The sequence below is a fragment of the Mytilus trossulus genome, chromosome 12 (assembly GCF_036588685.1).
Source record: "Mytilus trossulus isolate FHL-02 chromosome 12, PNRI_Mtr1.1.1.hap1, whole genome shotgun sequence".
In the NCBI taxonomy this organism is placed as follows: Eukaryota; Metazoa; Mollusca; class Bivalvia; order Mytilida; family Mytilidae; genus Mytilus; species Mytilus trossulus.
Genome location: NC_086384.1, coordinates 43,680,412 through 43,702,604, shown reverse-complemented (window position 1 = coordinate 43,702,604; position 22,193 = coordinate 43,680,412). Strand labels below are relative to the sequence as shown.

General features: G+C 32.6%; 1 protein-coding gene across 1 annotated transcript; it reads right to left on the bottom strand.

The window, feature by feature from the left end:
- Positions 1 to 2,440: 2,440 nt before the first annotated feature.
- Positions 2,441 to 3,873, bottom strand: LOC134693456 (uncharacterized). Its single transcript, XM_063554285.1, has 2 exons — positions 3,400 to 3,873; positions 2,441 to 2,573 (listed from the first exon to the last, which is right to left on the bottom strand). Exons 1-2 carry the CDS (start codon positions 3,842 to 3,844, stop codon positions 2,542 to 2,544), a joined length of 477 nt encoding a protein of 158 aa, XP_063410355.1. The 5' UTR covers positions 3,845 to 3,873; the 3' UTR covers positions 2,441 to 2,541.
- Between the last annotated feature and the right edge of the window lie 18,320 nt (positions 3,874 to 22,193).

Below are 22,193 nucleotides of genomic sequence, written 5' to 3'. Positions count from 1 at the left end.
CTATGTAGACAAAACGCTCATTTGGTGTTAAAGTTATAAGCTAGGTATCAACTTCAATATTCAAAAAGAGGGATTCCAGTGTTCTCCTCAGAAATTTCTAAACTCATCCTTATAAACAGGAAATATGAAATACCTTCTTATGTTTCTAGAAAATATAGCTTCTCATTCATAACATCATATGTAAGAAGCTAATTTTAGATAGCGTCATATTCTACCAAATAGCATCACATTAACAGGATACTGAAAGGCCCTCTGGGAGAAATCTCTGGTGTTGTATGATTGCTAATGGGACAACTATCTATTAGAGACCAAAGGACAAAGATGTGAACATTTACAGGTCATAGTAAGCCTTTTTCAGATATTTCTGAAAAAAAAAAAAAAAAATCGCCAAGCAATAAAATATTTTAGCGCTGGCAATCAAACAGGGTTGTTTGAAAACAGACATATGTTAGGATTTTTTACCTTGTCTTTTAGTGTTGAGTAACTAAGGGAACAAATGTTTGAAGAAAATATCAAAGTATTTAAGCTTTTTTTCCTCAATGCATTTGTTCCCTTAGTTATCTGATTTGAGCTGATAGATACAACTTAACTAGAGGGTATGCATAGTATCTTGATCTTTTTCGTCGATATTGACCCAGTTGGACGACTTCAAAGTAGAATATTTTACAAACGTGATGATTTCAACATCTTTCTGACTGTTAACCTCCCATTTCTTAGCAGTAACATACCCTCTATTATTCTCATGGTATGATGTATACACATCTAAATCTGAATAAAAGAGGGACGAAAGATACTAAAGGGACAGTCAAACTCATAAATCTAAAACAAACTGACAACGCCATGGCTAAAAATGAAAAAGACAAACAGACAAACAACAGCACACACAACACAACACAGAAAACCAAAGAATAAACAACACGAACCCCAACAAAGACCAGGGGTGATCTCAGGTGCTCCGGAAGGGTAAGCAGATCCTGCTCCACATGTGGCACCCGTCGTGTTGCTTATGTGATAACAAATCCGGTAAATAGTCTAATTCGGTAGGTCACATTCGTGAAAGGGAAGGGGGTTGTAGTTACGACGTAAGGAACATATCCGATATCATTTGTGAAACGGTTATTCCATAACGGTCAACCAACTCGTGATGTCGTCCGTAAAATTTACGAAGGGATGATTTCAACTTCACCATTTGGAACTCTTGGTTTAATAGCTTCCTAGTCGTGAGCAGCAACCCTCTATCAAGAAAATCATGATAGGAAATGCAAGCACGGGAATATCGTATCAATTGGGAGAAATAAGATATGTTTGCTTCTTAACCCAATACCGACATGTTTGCGCCGTTCTTGATCTTTCAATATATGAACTGTGGTCTGATCTGTAAATTTAACTGAGAAACTATTCCGGATTCTGACATTTCGTTCATTTATATGGCGAGTAGCGCTTGGTATAGCAGGAATAACTTACTCTATCGACGCAACAGTATCTCTCCTTTTAAAGGTCATGCAATATCCTCATATTAGGTCCGAGACCACAATTTTCGTCCCTTGATTTTCGTTGTTTGATTTTCGTTGTTCACGAATATAGTCCCTAGTGTTGACAATGGGTTACTTGCCATTTATTTTTATTCCCCTTCAAAATTTATTTCTCCGTGTTTAATGCCTCAAACAGCAAGTAGGGATGTGAAATTACACTGTAAAAAAATTTGGGTTCAGAATTTTAAAGGAAAGTAGTGATTTGCTCCAGCTGAAAAAGGTTAAAAATTAGCACTTCTGAAGCTGTCAAAAGATTTCAAGACGCCCTAAACATAAAATTGTCAATTTGTTTAGTAACAGTCGATGAAGTTTTTTATAATTTTGATATAATTTGTCCCAAAAGTATACAACACACTGTAAAAATTTCATTGAGAAAGCGCAGGTGGGATTTTTTAAATTTTTCTTTATGTTCTAAAAGAAATGCACTACGAAATAATTGTAGTCTCGGACCATATTTAGATTGTTACTTTAGTATATGTCCTCCTAATCGATTTATGTGATTGAAATATCAATACACTACTGTTACCTAAATTAAAGGCGTTATCTTAGAAATTTAGACGTGTGTAGTTGATGTACAGAAATCAATTTACTCGTGCATTTGTCATGAAATGAGCTAAGTGTTTCTTTTAAAACAAATAGGCTTACTGAATTTCTCAAAAATGATTTTTTTTTCAATGTACAAGTAATGCACCTTATCTATGATTTAATGGTTTTACAAAACAATAGATTTTACTTCTCCAAGAAAAACGAATTGAAACATAAATTTGTTGAACATTTATCTAACATTGTTTCATTAGCAAAATAAACATTTAACACTAACTAGTCTAAATAGAAAAATAGGTCAACCATGAAGAAGGATTTGCAGCTTATTATTTGAATTTCAAAACAGAAAATAACAAATAGATACATCTGAGTTTTTTAGCTGTTTTTTTAGCATTTCTTCTTCTCAACACATTTTATTCCTCAATTAACTTTCAAAATTCAATAATTTTGCACTACTCCATTTTATTCAGCTATTCCCGTTTTGCTTGTATTTGTCACCTGAAAAGAAATTAAAGAAACCTGTATGATAGCCTTAAAACTCATTGGTTTTTGTTAGTTGCTGTCGGTTGTAATGGTTTTTCCGTTATGATATCAAAAATCGTTCAAAATGCTTTCTCGTTTAAAATGATTCACATTTTGTCACTTCGTGGCTTTCAAAGCTGTTTTTACTGTTTGGGATTTCTAATTGTTGAAGACTGTATGATAACATCCAAGCAATTTGTTCTCTGTAAGATAGTTGTCTCATTTTCAAACATATCACATCTCTTAATTCATGAATAGTATTTCAGTTTACATGTTTGAGATTTGTCAATCGATGTCACTTTGATTTCCAATATATCTCATTAAAACTTGTATTGCGTCATTCACGCCATGTGTGCCTGTAAATCGATACGAAACGAGGATTTTTTTTACAGACGTCGTATCACACTTTCTTTCAAGTTTTCATAAATTTCAAATAAAGGTTGAGATGCACATCAGTAAGAAAATAGACTAGCAGTAATCAAGAAGCAACATCTTTGATATCTAATCAATTTAAATTTATGTTTGGTGTAGGAGAATCCTGGTCTCCTTCCAGTAAATTATGAAAAGTCTTTTTTTGTCAATTAGAATCAAGGGGTTCTTTTGCTTTATCTAACTAGATTGAAATATCTGTTCATTCACAAACTTTGGTATCTTAATTATCTCTCCCACAAAAAGACAAAAGTCATTTGAAGATTAAGACTTGTTTCCTACAACAATTTCATTTCTTAACGCTTATTATTTTCATAGATTCCATTATTATGTAAATCCAGGGTAAGTAGTATAGTCTACATAAAAATCTTACCATCATATTCTAGTGCTATATCGCTGAACTCTACACATATCTTTGAAGAAAAGTCAGTGCCTGTATTCTGCATTGGTTCCGTTTTAGTGTTAAATTTTAAACATCTCAGCCCATCGAAATGAACAGCACTACAGTCGTCAGTTTTAATACATCGAATCTCACATTCCTTAAGCGAAGATGCTTCCCAAACTGTTTGAATTTCATCATCTCGTCCTTTGGCATTTTTTGTTGCATTCATGTAACATAGAATACAACGTTTTACATAAAATTGGCTTTCACTGATATTGTCTTCAATATATTGTTGTAGTTTGTATAAAAAGCAAAAGCTATGTCTTGGAAGATATCGGAAGGCCCTGCAAGCTGCATCATCGTTGCATTGATCTTCACACTGCTTAATATTCTTTACTTGTTCAGCTCGTATCAGATATTCATCCAAGCCCTTCATTCCATCAATTCTATGGGTGTAACATTTCAAATCTTTAAAAAAATAATTATATAGAATTCCACTATTAGTAAAATGAATCATTCTTAAAAACAAACGATTATCACCCCAAAAAAACCCGAACTCAAATTAAAAAAAAGAGTAAGTTCATGAATACTGGCAAAATTAAACATTAGTTTATATAAACTAAATAACGAAAAATAAAGAGGCTTTTTGTTTAATACACAGAATTTGAAATGTTCTACTCCAGCATAATGAATCATTCCGATAACAAAAAAGTATAAACAAAATACTGAACCAAAAGGTAATACCAGCGTCACACATCAGCGTATAGCACCGACGTACACCGGGTGTTGTAAAAAAAACATGTACGCTGCCAATACACTAACAATTTTGGACGTTTTCAACTTGTCAATCACATCTGTATCGTTTGCACAACGAGCGTTTTGCGTGATTAGGGCGTACGAAAACAGTACACATGCGTTTATCGGGCGTTCAAGTAACGTATCTTGGTGTTTGTCTAACGTACGAAAGAAAAATGTCACTTGAATGTATTTGAGACGCGTCCATGTCGTACGTGGGACGATTATCCGTGCTTTCGTCGTGTCTTTGGCAAGTATTCATGGGGTGTTTCACTTAATTAGTTTACATTTTTATCTAGGCCCTGCTCTGGGTGCAGTATTTTCTCGCTGTATTGAAGATCCATTACTTTTCTTCGGTCGTTATCTGCTCTTTGGTCGGGTTGTTGACATATTCCCCATTTCCATTCTCAATGATATTGTTTGTACTACTTCTGAATACACGTAGTCTTGTAAATTCACGGACATATGCCACTATATAAATGTCAGAGCAAGTTTCGTTTATTTGCAGAATACGTTTTTTATTCTCCACGCTTGTGTTTCTACGTTCACGGCGCGCTAAAACTACGCCAGGCACATGTTACAAACATGCCCCGCATACATCCAAGTAAAAGTCTAAGTGAAAGTCGAATGATCTTGAGGACTAAACAACGTGCCCTAAATGATCTCAAACTGATCTGTAGCGTTTCAACGCGCTTGTAGTGTATGTACTTAGTATTACGTGCGTGTGACGAACAGTTATACGCTTACAAAACGCTAGAGTTATTATAGATGGAAAGTTGTATGATGGATAAAAATTTCCTGAAGTTAAAGCGTTCACCAAGCGTATACCTTTGTAATTCGACGTACATCAAATATTACAACGCGCGTTTAACGATGGTACACGTCGTTCTTTACGCCAATGTGTGACGCCGGCATAAGTTCAAAAAGGGGAAGTTCATAAAAACAAACAAAATCAAACATTAAACTTACCAACCGACGAAAAGAATAAAAAAACAACTGTCAAATTCCTTACTTCCTACAGATATTTACCGAAAAAGGTGATAGATGTTCAATGTATAACCCACAATCATATTATACAAATAAGTCTCATAAAAGTGTGTTCGCCCTAATTTCAAATTTTGCAATGTTTTAAGATATGTTTGACTTCTATTTGTAAGTATGCTTTTTCACTGATAAACTTATTAATTGTAAACACAATAATCATTATACTCTCGCATTGTCTGATAAAAAAAATACCTTGCATTTCATCTGAGGACAATACCATTTTACCAGTTGTTCCAACACCGTGAACGCAAGCCTGTTTTAAAAAGGCAAACCAGCCTCCGGCTTGCACAACTCCTATCATGGGCATAATATTTGCAGCAAAAGGTCCAGCAACAATACCAGCGGCGCCAAATCCTACTACTGGTAACGCAACAACTGCTCCCATACCAACTGCTGCCAAACACGTGGTGTAACACGTGACATCTTCTTGTGTCCAATTCCATGGCCAATCTAATCCTTGTAAAATATGATGAATAAGTATTCCAAGTTGCCCACTTTTTAAAATATGGTCAAAGAATTTTCAAATTCAAATAAGCATTACTTCTGTAATGTAGCTTTACAGTAATTGCTTGGTCGCAAAAGGGAAATACATTCATATATCTGATGTTCAGTAGTTTTCGTTTGGTGATGTGGTTCATAAGTGTTCTGGTTTTTTATATTGATAAGACTTTAAATGGTTTAACACTTAGTCTGTTAATTTTTAAGGCCTTTTGTAGCTTGCTGTTCGGTGTGAGTCAATGGTCGGTGTTGGAGGCCGTACTTGGAGCTATATGTGATTTTCTTTTATAAATTGGGACTTGAATGGAGAGCTGTCTCATTAGCACTCATACCTCATCTTCTTATATCTATGTATGAAATATTTTTGTGCAACCAGTCACGGCTAAATTCCAGATTTTCATGTTTTATCAGTACAATCTGATCTTTACATACGGAAAGACATATATTAATTATAAAATAGAAATACGACTAATTAACTGGCGGTATAATTTTGCTGTCAGTACCAAACAAGAAAAGAGCAGGCAGGGTTTAGATGAGGTAGACGATGTATCGACCATAGGTTTGCGTAATATAAAATTTTAATCTTGGTATCTATGATGAGTTTATTTGCAACCACTGTGTCGATGCCACTGCTGGTGGAGATTTATTTCCCCAAGGGTATCACCAGCCCAGTAGTCAGAACTTATGTGTTGACTTGAGTTATCATTGATATGTTCACAATTATAAATTAACTGTTATCAAAACTTTAATTTTTTTTAAAACTAAGGCTTTTTTACCCAAGGAATTGATTACCTTAGCTGTATTTGTCAAAACTTTTTAGAAATTTTTGGTCCTCAATGCTCTTCAACTTCGTTCTTTTTTTGGCCTTTTAAACATTTTTTGATTCGAGCGTAACTGATGAATCTTTTGTAGACGAAACGCGCGTCTGGCGTAATATAAAATTTTAATCCTGGTATCTATGATGAGTTTATTATCAGACATATAATAGAGCAAAGTATAGAGTGGCAAAACAAACTAGTCCTTAATTTCATCGACATTCGTAGAGCCTTTGAAAGAATTAAAAGGCATATGGTGTACTATTAAACATAATCACTTTAATATAAGCTTTCTGCAACAACTATGAATGCTGTGTATTACATTACGGTCAACAGTCAGAATGGTTTCAAGTAACATCTGGAGTACGCTAAGGATGTATAATATCTCCTATCTTATCTATTACAACAATAGATTGGTGTATGAGAACAATATTGGGAAATAAAATCACAGGCTTCAGATGGACCATGAATTCCCTACTAGAGAATTTAGATTCTGCTGATGACATTTGTCTAATTTCAAGCAACAGGAACAACTTGCAGAACAAAATCACTAGACTGAATGAAACAGCGCAAAGTATAGGCCTGACTATAAATGAGAAGAAGACCAAGCTTTTGAGCTTCAACAGTAACACAATGCAACCTGTGCACTTGGGTAATAACATCATAGAAGAGGTTGAGGAATTAATATATAGTGGAAACAACACCAATGGAAGAGTAAAAGATATAAGAGCCAGAATAAGCAAAGCCACATCTGCATTCTGCCAATAACAGCCCATATGGAAGAGAAAGTCAATCAGTCTGAAAATAAAGATCAGAATATACATCAGCAATGTGAAGTCAGTTCTTCATTATGGGGCAGAATGCTGAAGAATTATGCAATCAGACATGAAAAGGCTTTCCACATTCTATAACACCTGCTTAAGTTAAATCTGTAAGATGTAATGGTCCAATACTATAACAAACAAAGACCTGAGACGGATATTAAAAGGAATAGATGGTGTTTGATTGATCATGTATTGGAGAAAGGAAATGAGGAGTGAGTCTTATGTAGACGGAAAGCACGTATGGTGTATTAAATTATAAGCCTGGTACCTTCGATAACTATTACCATGTCAAATGTCCTATTTTAATGTTTACTTGTGTATTTCTCTGTCCTGAATGTTCTTGCATTTAGTTTTACTGTAGTCCTGTCATGTAATGTTGTCATTTTAGTGTTATATTTAACATTGCCATAAATGCGCAAGGTTTTACTAACCGCAAAATCAGGTTAAACCCACCATTTCTTTCCTATAAGGTCCTGTACCATGTCAGGAAAATGGCAATTGTTATCTTATAGTTTGTTTCTGTGTATGTTGCATTGTCGTTTTGGTTTTTGTCGAACTTCAGTGTTTCTGTTGTTTCGTTGTTTTCCTCTTATTGTTGATGTGTTTTCCTCCGTTTTAGTTTGTATCCCGGCTTTGCTTTCTTTCAATCGATTTATGACTTTCGAACACCGGTATTCTTCTGTTGCCTTTATTTACCCTTCCGGAGAACCTGAGATCAACTCCCGTTTTTGTTGGGGTTTGTGTTGCTTGGTGTTTAATTTTCTATGTTGTGTCTAGTGTACTATTATTTGTCAGTTTGTCTTTTTACTTTTAATCAATGGCGTTGTCAGTTTATTTTCGATCTATGATTTTGGCTGTCTTTCTGGTATCTTTTGCCCCTCTTTGTGTTATCTTTTATATTGTTACTTTCAAACAGAACGTATTCTAGCTTCTCACCGATCAAAGTGTCAGTATAACAACAATAAAACTTTTAAAAAAATTACTTTTTCCTCTGTGGATTTAAATTAAATAAGTAATAAATGGTAGAAAAATTAGAATAATTTAAGTTAACTATGTGTTATCTTTTATATTGTTCCTTTCAAACAGTTCATATTCTAGCTTCTAAAGGATCAAAGTGTCAGTATTACAACATAAAAACTTCAAAACGCTTTTAAAAACATGCCCTCTGTGGATTTTTTAATGGAAAGGGTTAGAAAAGAATGTTTTTTAAAAGACTCAAATATTTGTGTTTGAAAAAAGTGTTGTAAAGACATTTTGTCTGCAATTGGAACATTAAAACATAATGGGAAAAAGCAGAAACTACCACAAACCTCTTCGAGACTGTTTGTTTAAGTGGTCTCTTGCATGGCTTCCTGATTTGGATGTTAGTGTTGTACATATTGAAGAATAAATATATGTAAAATATCTTCACAAAATTTAAACACTCCGGCCAATTAAAGGCTTCTGATAGCGCTTTCATGAGTTGTTTTGTCTAACTAAAATTGTTGAAATGTTGTCTTATTCATACTCATCCAAAATCAATATTTATTGCAATTGAAAGTAGCTCCATAGAAAAAATAATCCGTCATTTCGGGTACCATATTATTTTGGTTTAAAATGTATTAAACTTTTTAAAATTTTACCGTTAAATTTTTTTAATTTTTTATTCTTTAGTTAACTTAAAAGAAATATTGGAATACCTATTCGATGCTGGTTATTTTTTCTCATTCAAAATTCTATTGGTTGTTTTAAAAAAAAAATGTATATGCGGTGATAGTCAGATCAATAATTGCATATGCATAAACCACTGTTATGTCAAAGTGTCTCATCTTGCATATCACCGATATTCCTAATAATTAATATGTCAGTTGTTACTATATTTATACGTGTAAGATTTATTTTTTCCAGAAAAAAGTAAAATATATAAAAATTTAAACAAATAGTCCCTTTTCATATGGCAAAATAAAAAGCTTAAACATATCACAGGAATTGAAAACAACTCTTATATTCCCGACTTGGTACAGACCTTTCTTATGTAGAAAATGGGGATTAAAACTTGATTTATTGCTAGCTTATAATATTATCACTAGTATAATAGTCGCATAGAATTCCATTATATTGACACAATGTGAGAGCAAACTAAACAGACATATCAGGTTTGAGGTAACGGGGACGGTTGAGATCTAAAAAACACGTTTACCCAAGCCAGCCACATGTTTGTGCCTATCCCATGTCTGATGCCTCTGGCCTTTGTTAGTCTTGGGGTTTTTTAAATTCAGCTGATTTAAATGTTTTGGAGTTTGATGTCCATTTTCATTGAACTAGTATACATTTTTGTTTAGGGGCCAGCTGAAGCCCGACTCCAGTTGTGGGATTTTTTCGCTGTGTTGAAGACCCATTGGTGGCTTTTGGCTGTTTTCTGCTCTTTGGTCGGGGTTTATCTCTTTGAAACATTCGCCTTTTCCATTCTCAATTTAAAAATGCCGAAAATTGGGATGAAGCAGTCAACATTTTGTTATAATCTTTATCACGATAAAAACAAACAACTATCACAAAAAAGAAAAGAAAAATGAGAACTCTCTATAGTAAGTCTATTAACAAGAATTCGTTATAAAAATAATTATTTCTTCATTTTTGCAACTTTAAACAGACTATGCCGCCGACCTGCATTAAGACATTTTAAATTGCAAGACTTTTATGATTCACACAAATAGATACATATTTTAACACCGTCTATCTATTTTTTTCATAATTTGTAAATAAACAAAAGTGAAAAACAATATATACCCTACCATACACTTCACTGCTTAGTAACACAACAGTGAATGCTATAATCCACAATGCTTTCTCTAGTAACATATTTATCTCTTTCGAAAAATAAATACAATATCTGTAAATAAAAAAAAAAAAAAAAAAAAAAAGGAAATTTAAAAGAAAATATATCATCGTGGACTACATATTACATATTACATAATTGTTTATACCATTGATTAAATAACTATAAGATTGGATGAAACATGTTTGCAAATTCAAAAATATTTTTAGCCAATATCTGAACAAAGTACAATAAAGCAAGATCATATATTTTAATATATACATTGTAGGTCCTAACATAACCATGTAATTAGTTTTTATAAATATTTAAAAGATGGTCTAACAAATTTTAAAGGGAACACAAGGGGAAACTACTTGATACCAGGAATAGGATATACGGAAATGAAACTTTATTAGTGTTGGCATCAAACACTTACTAACTACTAACATCAATTTGCACATACATTTTTAGTCAGTCGTGTTCAACGTTCCGTGATTATATACTTTCCATTTAAAAAAAATAAAGGTTATTTTGAAAATAAGAAGCGAAAATCCTTAAAAAATATGTATCTATACTTTTTTCTAAAAGAAGAAGAGTAACTATAAATAATACAGATGACAACAAATGATATATAGATATAGGAAGATGTTGTATGAGTGCCAATGAGACAACTTTCCATCCAAGTCACAATTATAAAAGTAAACCATTATAGGTCAAGGTACGGTCTTCAACACGGAGCCTAGGCTCACACCGAACAGCAAGCTATAAAGTGCCCCAAAAATTACTAGTGTAAAACCATTCAAACGGGAAAACTAACGGTCTTATAACATGTATAAAACTTAACAACAATAGCCCATCTAAACCATCATCTATTTTCTTCGCACTGTAATTATGATAAGCTAAGCATTAATACTATCATATTCGACTTAAACAATATGCTATTCATGTTTTTCCTAAAGCTTTTTATTGAAACGATTAAACTTTTTTTGTGAATATAATCAGTAAATTTACAAGAACCAGAAGTTCTCATCCTGTTAAAACTGGATGACAAGTCTTTAGTCAATATCGAGACTAGAGATGTATGTAAAAAAAAAGGTGCAAAAGATACAAGAGGGGTAGTCAAACTCATAAACCGAAAACAAAGTGACAACGCCATGGCTTATAATGAAAAATCGAAGAGACAAATAATAGTACACATAATTCAACATAGAAAACTAAAGACTGAGTAACACGAACCTCACCAAAAACTGGGGGTGATCTCATGTGCTCCTAAAGGATAAGAAGATCCTGCTCCACATGTGGCACATATGGAATGTTTCATATACGATGACACATTTTAGATAAATTGAACGATGACAAGAACTTGGAACTCGCAAAATCTATCCTTTTACCAGTACAGTAAAGTTTATGAATTTCTTTTGTCTTGTAAGTTCGTACATTATGATAATGTTAAAAAGTAGTTATAGAAAGACAGAATACCAGGGAAAATTCAAAACGGAAAGTCCCTTATGAAACAGCGAAATCAAAAGCTCAAACACATCAAACGGCTGTCATATCCCGGACTTAGTACAGACATTTGAACGATCTGATGACATCTGATGAAATTACCGGCAAGCATTTTATCTGTATTATCATCATTTTTTATACAAATTATCGCCATTAATAATATGGTATTTAAACTTTGAGTACATTAACAATGCATTCATGTTGCATATGTGTGTACAACAAACTCAGACAAAATGTGCATTCACAATACATGTTCATGGTCTCGAGTAATGTGATTCCTTTGTTGACTTTTTATTGTTGATGTGTTTCCCTCGGTTTTGATTATAACCCAGATTTTTTCTCAATCGATTTATGACGTTTACACACCGGTATACTACTGTTGCCTTATTTAAAAAAAAATCATATGACGCTTCGTGTATTTTCTCGTCCAATTATCCGAATGCAATATCAATATGAAATGGCTTCTTATACACTTAAATACATTTATCGGTATATAGTCTTTAGCAGATACAGTATTGTAGTTGTATCGAGTTGTTTTACATACGATATATGATAATATGCATAAAATTAAAATAATAATAAAGTGCCGAAATTACCTTTCCTATTAAATATCGAAAATGTACTGTTGTCAAGCAGGGAACAACAACAAATGCAGTTCGAGTCGGAAGTTTAAATGTGTTAAATGCGCTCTGATGGTTTTTAGGTATATTTAAATGGGAAAACTCCTTCACAAAAATAGTATGTTAATGATTAGTTGATAGCGAGGTTGATAGTTATAGGTAGCAAAAGAATATCGCAATTTGCTAAATGAAACTGTTCTATAAAATTAGTGAAACTGGATTTTAATGTTTGCATGCACATTTTAACAAAAATTAAGAATGCAGGGCAATATAGTATTTTGGGGATTTCATATGTGTCTTCATTTATAATCAATCTAACAAAACTAATTTTACTTTTCTTTACTTCTACTTTAGTCTACTTGAAAACTCAATTTGGTCACTGTACAACTTGTAAGATTTATAAGATTTTTCCATCTTAATTTAATATTTTCATAAAATAAAGAAAATGTATAAAATTTAACTTAAGGCATAAGGCATGTTTTCTTCTGATAAGTGTTGAACAGTTAAACTTCTATTAAGCAGTATTTACCAATATGCTTGTAAACATGTTTCCAATCACTAACAGTTAATAGTATCAGGTATCTTGAATCAAACAAAATCAAAGTACCATAGGTGGTGGATGGCATTTTATCTGCTTGAATTATTTGTATTATTTGAAACCCATAATTTGGAACCATACATTAAAAATAATTATCAATTCCATTGTGGACTTCGCCCCAGCATGTGCTAAACTGGACACTGTTACAATGTAGAATTTATAAGTTAAAAAACTGGATGATTGATCAATCAAAGTCCGCTTTCAGAGACTTCATGATAAACATGTTCTTGTTCCTACAGACACACCTTCAAATATTATTGTATAATATGTGAATCGTACTACTACGAGTGTCTTGTAAACGAATACTGAATATATGACGACTAAGGTAACCCCAAGTATAAAAATATATGATTTGACAGGGATGATATTTTGGCGGATCAAAAGTTCTTCGTGACTTAAATGAACATTACATGGAACAGCAAATATGAGTACTTACATTATTTGTTTTGAATATCCAAAAAAAAAATCTGTTCAAAAACGGTATAGTGCATGCTTATTTGCATGTTTTAATAAGGAATTGTCCTTTAGATTTACAAAAATTAAAGAGGGTCTTCAGAAATTCGAGATTTGGTACATGACATCTGAAGAAAAAGTGGTGGGTTGAACCTGGTTTTGTTGCTAGCCAAATATCGCTCGTTTGTTGTAAACGATATATATAAGCTATATATTTTTGATGAGTTTTTACGCTATATATATTGAAATCAAATGGTTGAGAAACATAGAAAATCATTATTTGATTATATAATGTTTGATATTTTGTTAAACATTGTTTTGACTAGTAAAGATATTATTAAATCTGTATGTGCCTCCAAATCATGAAAAAAATATCAAAGGTCAACGAATTTAGTCCATATTTTCACTAATATGATGTTATTTTAGAACTACACTGGAAGCAATGCCACCCCGAAAGAAGTTTTATAATGACGCTTTTCAAAAACTTTCTTAATAAATGATGTTGATACTTATCATTTTAAAATAGTGTGCTGTGAAAATTTCACAAACTGAATTTTGACCAACAACTCATACATTGTACAGTAACTTAAATACTTTGATATTTTCTCCCTACATTTGTTCCTAAGTTATCTGATTTAAGCTGATGGATACAACTTAACTAGACGGTATGCATCGTATCTTGATCTCTTCGTCGATATTGACCCAGTTTGACGACTTCAAACTATAATATTTTACAAACGTGATGATTTCAACAACTTTCTGACTGTTAACCTCCTATTTCTTAGCAGTAACATACCGTCTATTATCATGGTATGATGTATACACATCTAAATCTGAATACGATATGTCTGCTTCTAAACCCAATGCCTACATATTTGCGCCGTTTCAAATCTATCAATACCATAACTGTGGTCTAGTCTGTAATCTAACCTGTTAGAACTATAATTATATGGCGAGTAGCGCTTGGTATAAGAGGAATGACTCATCCTATCGACGCAATAGTCTACCTCCTTTAAAAATGCATGCAATATCTTCATATTTAGTTTGTTACCTTAGTATGTGTCTTCATAATCGCTTTATGAGAATGAAACATCAATACAATACTGTTGTCTAAATTCAAAGACGAAATGAAACATTATCTGAATTTCTCCAAAAAAACTTTTCGGTGTTCAAATAATGCAACTTATCAAAGATTTCATGGTTTAACAAAACAAAGGTTTTTACTACTCCAAGAAAAAAGAATTAAAACATAAATATTTCTAACATTTATCTAACATGGTTTCATAAACAACAAATACTATTCAATACTAACTGGTCAAAAAAGATAAATTGGTTAACCGTGATTAAGGATTTGCGGCTAAAATTAATTTAATCACAAAACAGAAAACTAAAATAAATATCTTAGCTTGGTTTTTAACATTTCCTTTTCTCAACACATTTTATTCATCAATTTAATTTTCAAAATTCAATAATCTTGCACTTATCAATTACATTCAGCTATTCCCGTTTTTCTTGTATTTGTCACCTAAAAAGAAATAAAAGAAACATATTTGATAGCCTTAATTCATTAGTTTGCGATAGTTGCTGTTGGTGGTAATTGTTTTTCCGTTATATTGTAAAATGCTTTCACGTTTGAAATGATCCACATTTTGTCATGTCGTGGCTTTTAAAGCTGACAATACGGTATGGGTTTTCTCATTGTTGAAGACTGTATGGTGACATCCAAGCAATTTGGACTCTGTTATACAGTTGTCTCATTTTCAAACATATCACATCTCTTGATTCATGAATAGAATTTCAGTTAAAAATTTGTCAAATGATGTCATTTTGATTTCTCTAATCAAGAAGCACCATCTTTGATATTTGATCAATTTAAAATTAGGTTTTGTTTTGGAGGATCCTGGTCTCCTTCCAGTAAATTTTGAAAAAGTATTGAGATAAATTTGTTTTCTTTTTTTGACAATTAGAATCAAGGGGTTCTTTTTTATCTAACTAGATTGAAACATCTGTTCATACACTAACTGTGGTATCTTAATTATCTCTCTTACAAAAAGACAAAATTCATATAAAGATTAAGACAAATAATCTTGTTTCCGAAAATATTTTCGTTTCTAACGCTTAATTTTTTCATAGATTTCATTATTATTTAAATCCAGGGTAAATAGTCTGAATTGAAATCTGACCATCATATTCAAGTGCTATATCGCTGAACTCTACACATATCTTTGCTGAAAAGTCAGTGCCTGTATTCTCTTTTGGTTCCGTTTTGGTGTTTAATTTGAAACATTTTTGTCCATCAAAATGAACAGCCTTGCAGTCGTCAGTTTTAATACATCGAATCTCACATTCCTTGGGAGAAGATGCTTCCCAAACTGCACGATTTCATCATCGCGTACTTTGGCATTTTTCGTTGCGTTCATGTAACATAAACTACAACGTTTTATTTAAAATTGGCTTTCACTAATATCATCTTCAATATATTTGTGTACCTTGTATAAAAAGCAAAAGCTATTTCTTGGAAGGTATCTGAAGGCCCTGCAAGCAGCATCATCGTTGCATTGATGTTCACACTGCTTAATATTCTTTACTTGTTCTGCTCGTATCAGATATTCATCCAAGCCCTTCATTCCTTTAATTCTATGAGTGTAACATTTCAAATCTGTGAAAAAAAATATTAAAAACAATTTTTATTAAACAAAATTTAGAATTTCACTATTTCAGTTCAAAGATTCATTTTTAGTACAAAAAAAGCATATTTTTTTTTTACTAAACTACAAGGTTAGTTCAAATAGGGAAGTCAAACTCAACCAATGAAAAACAACTGTCAGATTCCTGACTTCGTACAGATATTTGCCAAAGAATGTCATTGATGTTCAATGTATAATCCACAATATTTGCAGATAAGTCTCGTAACGTAAATGTATGCCAGAGTTAAATTTTCATTTTGCAGTGTTAAAGATATGTATGATTTTTATTTGTAAATATGTGCTTTCTCTGATAAACTTCATTTCACACACTGTAATCGGTACTGTAACATAATCTGATAAGAAAATACCTTGTCTTTCCTCTACACTTCCACATATAGCTGCACACAATGGTGAAACAGTGGACGCTAATATCATTTTACCAGTTGTTCCCATATCGTAAACGCCAGCTGCTTGTAAAAAGGGAAACCAGGCTCCGATAGCTATCATGGGCACATTTCCTGCAGCAAAAGGTCCAGCAACAATACCAGCAGCGCCAAATCCTGCTGCTGCTATTGCCAAAGGGATTGCAACAACTGCACCTGTACCAACTGCTGCCAAATATGTAATAAAGCATGTGACATCTTTTTTTGTCCAATTTCATGGCCTATCTAAACCTGGTAAAATATGATAAATAAATATTCCTAGATGCCCATAGAAATATATTTTTCACAATATATTATATGATCAATGAATTTCGAGCTGCTTTTTTTGAGTTTTTTTTTAGTAACCTACCAATAACCATGAAATCTGTATATTTTTCGGAAACAGTAAAACAACGAAGGACCAGGTAAATGCCATACATATTATGTAAAACAAACCTCGTATATCTAGATATGATTTTTGTAAATACAACTCATTCATAAGCCCGTCTTTTTTTCGGGAGATATATAATATTCATATGTATGTTAATTTTGTAACGTACTGGTTCCCAGATATGATCTTTGTGTTTCATCTCACAAAGCATAACTTTAAAATGTTATCAGTATAGAAAACAATGGTAGCGCCTAAAATTTAATTATTAGGATGTCGAAAGTGCAGGTAGGGGTAGTACAGAATCTTAGTATAAGTTAACACTGTTAGAGGTTCAGGGCATATAAATGTTAAAAATATGCGCAGAGCCCTATATTTTGACCTTTGAATAAAATAGTAGTGCATTAAACTTTCTATCCTGGGATAGCATTTTTCACGAAACTACCTGGTAAAAGTAGCAAAGTTTAAGCCGCAAAAGGAGATCCTATGGGAATTAGCATTGTATATATTTACAGAATTGCAAATTTTAGACTCGGAACAATTTAGAGCTTGACATGTGGAATACACACCTGTAAATTGATCAGCTCTTCGTGTTTATTATGTTTTTGAGACGTTGGATTGCCTTTTCTGTGATTTTGACCAACACGAATGTTCATGTAAAAAGATGATTCTAGTGCAATTTGGATGTTACAATTTTTTTCATTGGCTAAAGTTGCCGTCAAATCCACAGTTGACCAGGCGTAATAAAGGAGGGACCCGCAATTTTGAATTAATTGAATCAACAAATGCTCGATTACTACTTAATAATCGAAAATAAAACAACAACTACCTCGAATTCGCCGTTTTAATGTAATTTTATCCGAAATTTGAAGCGTACAGGTAACATAATAACCTCCAGTTTGTAAGTTTTCATGTGTATGACGTCACGTTTAGCCATGACGTCTTTGTGCCAAAATCATTCATGAAGTTTCACAGATTTTTTTCAATTTGTCAAATTTAGACATTTTTTCAAGTTTTATCGTTTTTTGTCTTTTTGTAATGCATTAGAATCGGAATAACAGTACTGTAGTTGAAGAGTTGCCACCGTCAACTTTGATTTGACGGTTGGAAATCTCCGTTTTACTGTCTCCGCTACGCGTCGCCAGTAGAACTGCATTTGCGACCGTCAAATCTACAACTGGCGGTGGCAACTCTTCAACTACAGTACTGCTATTCCTTAATTGCACATAATCATACGATTCCTGCGGTAAATATACCCGAAAAATGTTTTTTTTAAATTAAAAAATTCTTGAGTACTTCTCAAAGAAAAAGAGATAGTATTTATTGCAAATCAGTTGCTAAATTATTTCTTTATTCATTTTGAGTTCTCTATAAACATTGTAAAAACTTTTTTTATATAATACTTTCATAACTTTTAGTTTGTAATAAATAGTAGAATATTAAAATAGTTTAAGTTAATTATATTTTATCTTTTATATTGTTACTTTCAAACTTTCAAACAGAACTTATATAGCTTCTCACGAATCATAGTGTCATCAATTCAACATTTATTATATATAAACCTTGCAACGCTTTCCTACACTTACTTTACCCTCTGTGGGTAGGGTGTTATTTTTAAATACTCAAACATGCGTGTTGGGAAAAAGTGTTGTTAAAACATTTTGTCTGCTATGTAAATTTTAAACATTATAGCAAGAGGCAGACATTTGTCTTAAAACTGCCACAAGCCTCTTCCATGACCTTTTCTTATAGTGGTCTGACAAACGCCTTTCTGATGTCGATGTTAGTCTTGTACATGATAAAGAATTAATATATGTAAAGTATCTTCACAAAATGTAAAGATTCCAGCCAATCAAAAGCTTCGAACAGCTCCTTCTTTACATTTGTCTTATTCATATTCACCGAAACGCAATATACATTGTTATTGAAAGAAGCTTCATCATGAAGAAAAAACAAATTATGTCACTTCTGGAAAAAATGTATTAAACATTTTTAAGTTGCAACGATAATTTTTTTAATTCTTTTTGTAATATTTTTTCTTAATTTAAAGAAATATGGGAACACCTATTTTTTTTCAAAATTCTATTGGTTGTTTATATGCAGAGATAGTCAAATCAATAATTTCCAATGCATAAACCTCTGTATGTCAAAGTTGTCTCACCTTGCATAACACCGATAGTCTTAATAATTGATATAGATATCAAGGAACCAGGATTATAATTTAGTACGCCAGACGCGCGTTTCGTCTTCATAAGACTCATCAGTGACGCTCATATCAAAATATTTATAAAGCCAAACAAGTACATAATTGAAGAGCATTGAGGATCCAAAATTCCAAAAAGATGTGCAAAAAACGGCTACGGTAATCTATGCCTGGGATAACCAATTTTATTTGCTAATTGAAAATTAAGCCGAATAAAATAATTTAAGACAGCAGAGAAGATAACTCTGTTTTATTTGGTTATTACTAACCAACTTAAATAAAAGAGTGAGCTATTAATACTGTAAATGTATGATATCTCTAGTCTGGTCAAAGGGTCAGAGTGTCCTACTTAATTATACGATAAATTGTTAAAATTAGATAACTTGTTTTCACGTGCAGAGCAATTTCATTTATGACCAATGCATGATTGGATATCATCATTCTAATTGGTCAATGACCTTGCGGGTCAGCACGAGTTCACGTGTAAGTGCATTGTAGTCACTTCCTTTTATCATCAGCATTTGATGTGTTAACTTGTGATTCTTATCAGGGGGGATCCACTCTTTTAGCCTTAGAGTGGATTTCAGATCCACTCTTTCAGCCAAAGAGTGGATTTCTAGCAGGTTTTTCTCCCCACCTTTGCTATTCTTTGTCATTTATTCAATTGACATGATATTAGTTGATGTAATTTCGTGTTAATTATGTATTATTATTTCATATTAAATATGAACTTTTATGTCAAATGTTTTATTTGCAAAATGTATTTTATGCATTTTATGATTTTGAATAAATGACCTTTTTTCGTCAGTTTAGTATTTTAATTATATCATATAGCAAATCAAGCTCAGACTCTGCCTTGTGTATACATAGTATGTTTATGGTATCTAGCTGTCTGTCTTAAAAGAAAATCCTTAGTTTCTCGAAAAATTCAATGTTTTGTAAACAGGAAATTTATAAAAATGACCACATTATTGATATTCATGTCATCACCGAAGTGTTGAATACTGGGCTGGCGATACCCTCAGGGACGAAACGTTCACCAGCAGTGGCATCGACCCAGTGGTGTAAATGGTTATCAAAGGTACCAGGATTATAATTAAGTACGCCAGACTCGCGTTTCGTCTTCACAAGACTCATCAGTGACGCTCATATCAAAATATTTAATAAGCTAAACAAGTACAAAGTTGAAGAGCATTGAGGATCCAAAATACCAAAAAGTTGTGCCAAATACGGCTAAGGTAATCTATGCCTGTGATAAGAAAAACCTTAGTTTTTCGAAAAATTCAAAGTTTTGTTAACAGGAAATTTATAAAAATGACCACATTATTGATATTCATGTCATCAACGAAGTGTTGACTACTGGGATGGTGATACTCTCGGGGACGCAACGTCCACCAGCAGTGGCATCGACCCAGTGGTGTAAATAGTTATCAAAGGTACCAGGATTATAATTTAGTACGCCAGACTCGCGTTTTGTCTTCATAAGACTCATCAGTGACGTTCATATCAAAATTTTTATAAAGCCAAACAAGTCCAATTATAAGAGCATTCAGGATCCAAAATTCCAAAAAGTTGTGCCAAATACGGCTAAGGTATGTCAGTTGTTGCTATATTTATACGTGTTAGATTGATTTTCTTCAGAAAAAAAAGTAATGTAAACGATTGTATGGTAGTATCATAGAATTTCATTATATTAACACAATGTGAGAGCAAAATAAACAGACATATAAGGTTCAAGGTAAAGGGGGAGGGTTGAGATCTAACAAAACATGTTTACCGCGCCATTCTTTTGCCCCTGTCCCATGTCAAGAGACTCTGGTCTTTGTTAGTCTTGTTATAGTTTTAACTTTAGTTCATTTAAATGTTTTGGAGTTTAATATGATATCCATTTTCATTGAACTTGTTCATATTTTTGTTAAGGGATTTTTTTTGCTGTGTTGAAGACCCTTTGGTGGCCTTCGGTTGTTTTCTGCTCTTTGGTCGGGTTGTTATCTCTTTGACACATTTTCAATTCTCAATTTTAAAATTCAAAAAAATAGGGTTTAGCAATCAACCTTTTGTTATAATCTTTATCATGATAAAAAAATATGTTTACAAAGAAAAGCAAAATGGCAAATAAATAAACTCATTATAGATACTAGGACTAAAAGATACTCTATAGACACTCTATAAACAAGAATGCGTTATAAAAAATAACAATCTCTTAATGTTTGCAACTTTAAACAGTATATGCCGCAGACCTGCAATAAGACATTTAAATTTGCAAAAGCTCTATGATTCACACCAATATATACATATATTAACATCGTCGATCTTTTTTTTTTTTCATAATTTGTCAAATAGTTAAAACAAAAAAAGAACAAAAAACAACCCACAATATACCTTACCATACACTTCACTGGTTAGTAACACAACATTGAATGCTAAAATCCACAATGCTTTATCTAGTAACATCTGTATCTCTATCTAAAAATAAGTGCAAGATCTGTAAAACACAAGAGTTAACACACTGAACTAAACTTCTAAACTAACCATTGATCTTATTTTGATAGTCCTAATTAAAAGTTATAACACAACTATCATATTAACTTAACATGATCGAAGAAAATGATGTCAAGGTCATATAAACCAAACGAAAAATACATGTACACCTTTCAATTATTCAATACATCTAATATAGTTGACCTATTGCCTATAGTAATAGAAACAAGAATGTGTCCCCAGTACACGGATGTCCCATCTCCTCTATCATTTTCTATATTCAGTGGACCGTGAAAATGGGATAAAATCTCTAATTTGGCATTTAAATTATAATGATTATATCATAGGGAATTTGTTTCCTAAGTTTCGTGTTGATTAGACTTCAACTTCATCAAAAACTACCTCGACCAAAAACTTTAACCTGAAGCTGGACAAACGGACGGACGAACGGACGAACGGACGAACGAACGAACGGACGCACTACACAGACAAGAAAACATAATGCCTATAAATGGGGCATAAAAAAGACCAAAACTAAAAAAACTTAACTTTGACCACTGAACCATGAAAATGAGTTCAAGGTCATATGACACCTGCCAGTTGGACATATACACCTTACAATCATTCCATACACCAAATATAGTAGACCTATGGCAT

Excerpts from the sequence above, each read along its gene's own strand:
- LOC134693456 (XM_063554285.1), bottom strand. The coding sequence starts at position 3,844 with ATGAAGGGCTTGGATGAATATCTGATACGAGCTGAACAAGTAAAGAAT. Across the intron at positions 2,574-3,399 it reads TATAGCACTAGAATATGATG|GTGACAAATACAAGCAAAAC; the intron begins GTAAGATTTTTA and ends ATTTCTTTTCAG.